This window comes from Sander vitreus, chromosome 11 (assembly GCF_031162955.1).
Source record: "Sander vitreus isolate 19-12246 chromosome 11, sanVit1, whole genome shotgun sequence".
Taxonomy (NCBI): domain Eukaryota; kingdom Metazoa; phylum Chordata; class Actinopteri; order Perciformes; family Percidae; genus Sander; species Sander vitreus.
The window spans coordinates 7564740-7572264 of NC_135865.1; the positions used below are offsets into that span (position 1 = coordinate 7564740).

Sequence of the window (7525 nt, forward strand, 5' to 3'; positions counted from 1 at the left end):
AATAAACAGTCCTTGGTTAAAGAGTAACAAGAAATCAGCCAATAGATGCAGAGGAGAGTCACACATAGGATGTTATTACGGTAACACTTGTGATATTCAGGGCTTTTGATTGGTTCTGACAGAAATGCTTACAATCACATGATAATAAGCTGACTCTTACTCACACAGACCTTTGAGCTTGGCCTTGATTACTCATGGATTATATTCAAAACAAAGCATTGTTGAACGTATTATGCTCAGAAAAAGTTAAAAACAGAAGTTTTTCGAGCTGTCCCTTTAAGGGGCTTAATTATCAAACATGCCATGTACAAGGGGGGAGAAGTGACTTCCCTGTTCCCAGTTTCCCCCTTTTATGAGTGTGTTTGTGTGTGTGACGTGACTGACTGCCGACAGAAAAGAATACACGGTCTTTACAATGTGGAAGTTAGCTCCTCTTACCCAGTAAAACCGTTAAGATAAAATAGATGGTTTTTATCTTTATGTAAACGTATGCTATATCAGCTGTTGAGAGGGATCAACGAGCTATGGCTTACCGTCTGTTTGAAGGCAAAAAGCATGCTTCTTCCTACTGGAAGTACAGGATCTCACCATCAGATGATCTAATACGACATGTGCTTGACTTTGTGGAAAAACGGGTAAGTGCAAGTGGAAAACGTGTGGTAGCCTATTTGGTAAATATAAAATGAACTAGCTTTGTCCATGGATGAAATAACAAAACTAACTTTGCAGCAATGTTGTATAACATGCTCAATATTTGGGCAGAAAGGACATCCCTTCGAGCTGGCAGTAGATGTTGGTTGCGGCTCAGGACAGGGAACAGTGCTGCTGGCCAAACACTTTGCCTCGGTGGTGGGGACAGACGTTAGTCCTGCCCAGGTGGAAGTGGCGTTGGAGCATGCTAAAGAGCCAAACATCTCATATAGGTAAGCATGATGCAGCCAGAGTCCCAATTACTCTTTAGTTTTAACTCAAGTCTGTAAACAACGATTTTATGGATTTTACAGAGGAAAATCGATGGACGGTGAAGAAATGTCCCGCCCTACTCTGCCTCTGATTGGCTAGTAGGCTAGATAGATAAGATAGATAGATAGATAGGATTGATTTTTATTGATCCCAAAAATGGGGAATTACAGTGTTACAGCAGCAGAATATCAGACACACCGCACACATACAGAATATACATGAAATAATAGGATACAAACATGAAATAATAATAGGATAGAATAGAAGAACAAATATTTAACCAATATTTAAGCCAATCAGAGGCAGAGTAGGGCGGGACATTCCTTTGAGGGTTGACAGCCATACAGTTATTAAAAGTGAAGTCATTATGAAATAAAACTTGACATTAAATAAAGATGTCATTGGGAAAAATACCAACATGGCGCTTAAAAACAGACTATTACAAAAAGGCATTTTTAAATGAAAATTTCAATGAAAAAATAAAAATGATATCCAATGTTCCTTAAAATAAATGATGCAATTATATTCTGTAATAATGAGTTTTGATATTTTCTGTGATTATTATTAGATCTCTTTCACCTGTGAAACCCAACAACCATCTCTTTTTACAAAACAATGGATCATTTGAAAGAAATTGCATGAGGCACTTATTACATCTGGCATCTGCATCAGGCTTTGCTGTTTAAAAGACAACAGTGTTTTGTTGCACTGCACATTAGACTGCAATGTACACATCACATTTAAAAAGTAGCTTGACAATTCAAGAGCTAGTACCTGAAAACCCCCTACATTTGTATTCTTTATACTTTAAGCAGTAGTCTGAAGTTTGACATGGCTGTTGCTACTGTTCCATCTTTAGACAGTGTGTGGCCGAGGAGCTGCCATTTGCTGACAGCTCGGTGGACTTGGTGACAGCCATGTCTGCCTTCCACTGGTTCGACCGACCACGTTTTCTCCAGGAGGCCCACAGGGTCCTGAAGTCCAATGGCTGCTTGGCTCTGCTCAACTACACCATTAACATGGAGCTCAGCTACCCGGACTGCTGCTCACATACACTCAACCAAGTCTGCAAAGAGGTGCTTACAAGAATGTTCATTTGAGAGAAGTTATTGTGACTGTGCACTGATAGACCCTCCTTAGCTGTATGTACAGAGATAGATATTAGGCTGCACGGCAATAAAGCTGTTATTGATAACATTAATGATGGCTCTGTTCTTAGGCCTTGTCTACACGTACACGGCTATTTTTAAAAAACGCATAGCTTTTCCTATGCATTTTGGCCTTTCGTCCACACACAGAGGATGTTTAAGGTCACTGTAAACGGAACTTTTAAAACACTCCTGCCAGGGTGAAGACTTTTAGAAATGCCGTTTGTGTGTTGTCGTGTAGACAGAGAAAACAGAGTTTTTGGGCTTGTAATGTCAGAGTGTGCGCCGTTATCTCTTTTGTTAGGCGTCACAAATGAGCAGACATTTCTCTTAATGGCAGATGTGGCCAAAATAGTGCTGATAACAGGCTTGCTAGCAGGACTTTTTTTAACACGTTTTCACATAAATGTAAAGTTACTCTTTGTTGTATTGTGGAACGCAGGCATCAGATTTTGCCACGGAGGTCACTGCTGCATAATCCATCACTGCCACGCCACAGACCCTGCCGCCAACACTGCCGTTCTCCGACAAGACCATCGGACTTCTAGTTAGTCGGTAGCCCTTGCCAACTGTTGGCTTGACATGTTCTTGACAGCGCTTCCATTGTGTTTTTGACAGAGGGACAGGCAGAGATTTTTTCTAGACAGTGCATGTGTGGACAGGACTTTTTCTTTTTTTTTTTTTAGAACAAACAAAGGAAGAACCCCGTTTTTAAAAATACACGTGTACGTGTGGACTGGTTAAGCCATGACAGTGTGACAGTGAGCCAGCATGAATAATAGGCTGCAGGGCCTTAAAACTGCCATCATTATTTTTTATTATTTACACCTATGTTCTTCCTACTGCAACAAAAATGTCTGCTGTAAAAAGGGCCTACGATTGAGATGTATTGTTTTAAGAAAATTATGTTCATCTTTTTCACACTTTTTAAAGTTGTTTTTTCATTCTATAAAAACAATTGAATCACTAATATCAACAGTCCCAGACAAGCATTTCTAAGGCAAATGCATATTTATATATTTACTGTATCTTCTCTTTGCCTCTGCTGGGGTTTTGTACAAGAGTACCAGCATCACCAACTGCCTCATCTGCCTGATCCATAAACTCAAAAGGAGAACCCTTTTCCAGTTCTGCTGGTGTAGGGGATATACAGTATATTGTACTATACTGTCTGCCATCGTCATCAGACACATCCTTACATCACACTCTAGTGGATTTTCTGTGCAGAACAATTAATGGCCTTCAATCAGAAATGAACAACAGCGCCATCTATTGGATCTCAAATAATAATAATAATAATAATAACTTTTATTTATATAGTGCCTTTCATGAATCCCAAGGACACTTTTCAAAAAATTTTTTTTAAATGTCCAGGGATGTAGCATTTCGAATATCTTCAGGGAGGGTGTTCCAGAGGGATGGGGCTGCAACACTAAAGGCTCTGTCTCCAAAGGTACAGAGTCTGGTGTGGGCAATGGAGAGCAGGCCAGTGTCTGAGGACCACAGGTTTCGGGGTGGGGTGTATGGATGGAGGAGATCGGAGAGGTACAGTGGAGCCAGGGGCATGGAGGGATTTGTAGGTGATTTTATATTTGATGCGGGACTTAATTGGGAGCCAGTGAAGGTGGATGAGGGTTGGGGTGATGTGCTGCCACGTCTTGGTGTGGGTGCGGACCCTGGCCGCAGAGTTTTGGACATACTGGAGCCTGTCTAGGGTTTTGCTGGGGATCCCAGACAGGACTCCATTGCAGTAGTCCAAACGCGAGGTAATGAAAGCATGTATGAGGGTTTCTGAGTCAGAAAGTGATGGCCGGAGTCAGGAGAAGTTTTTAAGATGAATAAAGGCAAAACATTGTAAATATATGGATTATGAGTTCATTATGAGTCAGACAAAAAACATACACTAACTCTGGATAGATGGTACAAACACACATAGCATTAAAGCTGTTTTATAGTGAAATGAACGCAAACACATCAGTGATTAAAACATATGTTATATATCATGCTATTATTATAGTGATGAACAATCTCATGACTCCCTGTCTCTGGGTTTTACCAGTTATATGCAGCCTTGCAGCCTTACCGCATTCCCCACCTTGGTGCCAGCTCTATGGAGTTATACCGGGAGGCCTATGAATCCATCCCTTACCCTGACAAGGACTGGTGAGAGCATGTTTTTGTTTGATCAATTTCAGCAAATTCCCTCTTTTTGGCTTAGGAAAAAAAATCATTATTTGGATTCATATGTACATAAATGTACAGTAGGTACATAATCACTGTTTTTATTAAATATGTATTACAGGCAAGAGTGTGTGTGGGTGAAAAGACCCATGCCTCTGTCCAGCTACATGGGGTTGGTGGAGTCTTTCTCGAGCTATCAGGCTCTGCTGAGAGAGGACCCGCAGAAAGCCACCGCACTCTCCCAGGACATCTGTCAAAGGTAAATGCCTAATGGCAGCACACATACAGTACAGTGTGCAGTTCACTTGTGTGCATACCACACACTTGACAGTGCTCTCTGTAAAAACGATAATAAGCAGTGTAGACCTATGATTTGTATTTATGAATGTCATGTATCTATGTGCTATCAACACATGAAGAAAATGTATTCAGGATATTATTGTTTTATGAAAAAAAATACACATTTTTACATGGATTTTTTTGGCTCCTTAAAACTGCCATATTGGAGATGTAAGGTTTTTACCAGTGTCTGACATACTGTATGTTGCCCTAATACTGAATGATGACACACTGCCTCCTCAGGTTGATGTCCGTAATGAGGGTGACCTCTGTGGAGACAGAGGTAATGGTGGCTGTGAGGTATTTTTACCTTCTGGCCTGCAAACCCCAGGAAGCCTGACTACTGCCAGCACAGGAACGTGTGCTACCCCCCCAGTATTTTCTCAACTTTTGTGTGTGAAGGTTTTCTCTTGGACATTTAAATACAGAATGCTAGTGTGTAGTGTTCTAGTTGTTACTTATATAAGCTATGTATATATGCTTAGAATCTCTGTTTTGCATACAAATGTCACATATTTAAAAGGAATGGTTTGACATTTTCTCAAATCTTATTTACTTTCTTGTTGAAAGTTAAATGAGACGAGTGATGCCTCTCTCATAGACATGAGAGTGTATTGATCTTCTGAAATATTTTTTTTAGCAAGAAAGCTTTCTGAGAATATCAATAAACTATTGCTTTAAAGTTCAACTAAGGAAAGAGCTGATCAGCTGTTTCTTTAACAAAAACATGCACAAATGTACTGTGCAGCTATTCCGGGCAGCAGTCGCTCACTCCGTCGGGACTTGGCTTGGGAATCTCTCCATTTAATGCATATGTATAGGGCCCTTCAGCATTTGTGTGAATTTCGGACCTGTGTGTGTAATGTGTGTAATAACAGAGTAAAAAAAAAAAGAATTTAAAGTATGTCTTCTTGTCTTCTCCTCAATATCTGCATCTAGCATTCCTTTTGCCTCTCGGTGCTGCGGTCACTGCAGATTTATGTTTGCATCATTATAGTGATTTGTAAAATACACAGAGGATCTTTGTCTGAAGCTTCCCTGAATGCAGTAGCTACACTTGAATGTTGTAATTGATCTGCTTTATGTGTAAATGGTCATTTTCAATGACTCACCCACTGTCAACAAAGTGTACAAGTGTAGTATTTGGATATGTTGTTTTTACAAAATACCACTAGAGGGAGACATTTGATTAAAAGTGATTATTGGCACTCTCTACACGTGGGACACTATATCATCATATTTACTGACTGACACATACATTATCTGTATGTAAACAAAAATAATATAGTATATTTCAATCATTGCATGCTGTATATGTATTTTCTATATATAATATATAATATACACTAAATTGGCCTGTTTGCTGGAAGACACCAGAGACAGGAAAGCATGCAGTCTCTCCAAAACACATTTAAACGGCCTTTATCTTTGTATTTAGATGATTAGCAGTCCCGCTGACTGATTTATGCGTCTTTACCATTCTCACAGTTGCCGTTAGTCGTGTTTGTGATGCTTGTCACGCCCGTTGTATGTGAACCATTCTTGGTCCGCTCTTGTTCAGCATATATATTAACGACCTTCCATCTGTTTGTCCTGAGGTTGAAACCATAATGTACGCAGATGATATTGTTTTATTTGTACATTGCAGATCCAAAGCAGATGTTGCAGATACGCTCACAAGATCCATGGCTAATGTTACAACATGGTTACAAGAGTGCTGCCTACAACTAAATGTCTCTAAAACAGCATGTTCTTTTCTAAAACCAATAGATCCACAAGTGATCGTCACATAACGGTTGAGGGTGCAAAATTACAGGTTGTGAAGGAATTTAAATATCTTTAAGTCACGTGAAAAAAATCTGTAAAACAATCAGGTTAAATGTTGCTAATTTTCATTCCATCATAAATCACATGTCTACAGAGGCTGCCAAAATGTTTTTACATTCTATGATTTTCACCCATTTGAATTATTGTTTGACAAGCTGGTCCCAGGCCAACAATAGCACACTGAAACCACTTGAATCACTTTACAAACAAGCCATAAAAACTTTAGATAAAAAAAATCTAAAATAAATAAAAAAGTGTTTCCATCACTGCTTAATTTTGAAGAAGAACCAGCTTTTAAGCTGGGAAGACCTAATGAAATATGTAAACGTATGTTTGGTATATAAAGTCACTCCACCGCCACTTGTTGCCTATATCAACAAAAGATCAGATACTGCTCGAGTCACAAGGGGATCCTCAAGAGGAGACTGTGTTATTCCGCTGCGGAAAAGTTCTTTTAGTCAGTCAGCCTGGTCCATCAGAGGGTCAAGAGAGTGGAACTCAATCCCAAACCACATCAGACAGTTAAACACATATACGTCTTTTACTAAGCAGCTAAAACATTGGATGGTCAATACATATACATGTCAGCACTAATACTATTTATTATTCTGTTAGTTTGAGTCAACATATATGAATTTTACTTATTGTTTCCCCCTAGTTTAATACTGCTTTTATTGTTCTTAATGGTTGTGTCTGTTCTAATTTATATTTTTTTCACTTTATACCCTGTTGTTTTGCCTTGCTGTATATCTTTCTGTTTTTGTGTTGTGTCTTGTTTTATGCTAAGTTGTGTGTTGTACTTTGCTTTGTTGTTTTCTGTCTCTGACGCTTTATGCTAAGTTTTGTTTTGCTTGTGTTGTTTTTTTTTATTTTGTATTTTAAAAAGCCCTTTTTTAACATTGAAGGCAGGGGCCTACAGATGAAAAATAGCCTTTTGGCTAATTCTGGCTTTTTTTTAACCCATGGGAACTCATGTGTTTTATTAATTTGCGCTGCCCCCTTCCATAAATAATCTAAACTCAAACTCAAACCCCCCGCTGTCTGTCTCACATCTGTGTGGGAATGCT

At 39.2% G+C, this 7525-nt stretch overlaps 1 protein-coding gene across 1 annotated transcript; it reads left to right on the plus strand.

The window, feature by feature from the left end:
- The first annotated feature begins 296 nt into the window (after positions 1 to 296).
- On the plus strand, positions 297 to 5523 carry LOC144526068 (uncharacterized). Its single transcript, XM_078263265.1, has 6 exons — positions 297 to 635; positions 763 to 923; positions 1823 to 2039; positions 4171 to 4274; positions 4414 to 4551; positions 4875 to 5523. The coding sequence occupies exons 1-6, from the start codon at positions 525 to 527 to the stop codon at positions 4969 to 4971; spliced, it is 828 nt and encodes a 275-aa protein (XP_078119391.1). The 5' UTR covers positions 297 to 524; the 3' UTR covers positions 4972 to 5523.
- Positions 5524 to 7525: the final 2002 nt, after the last annotated feature.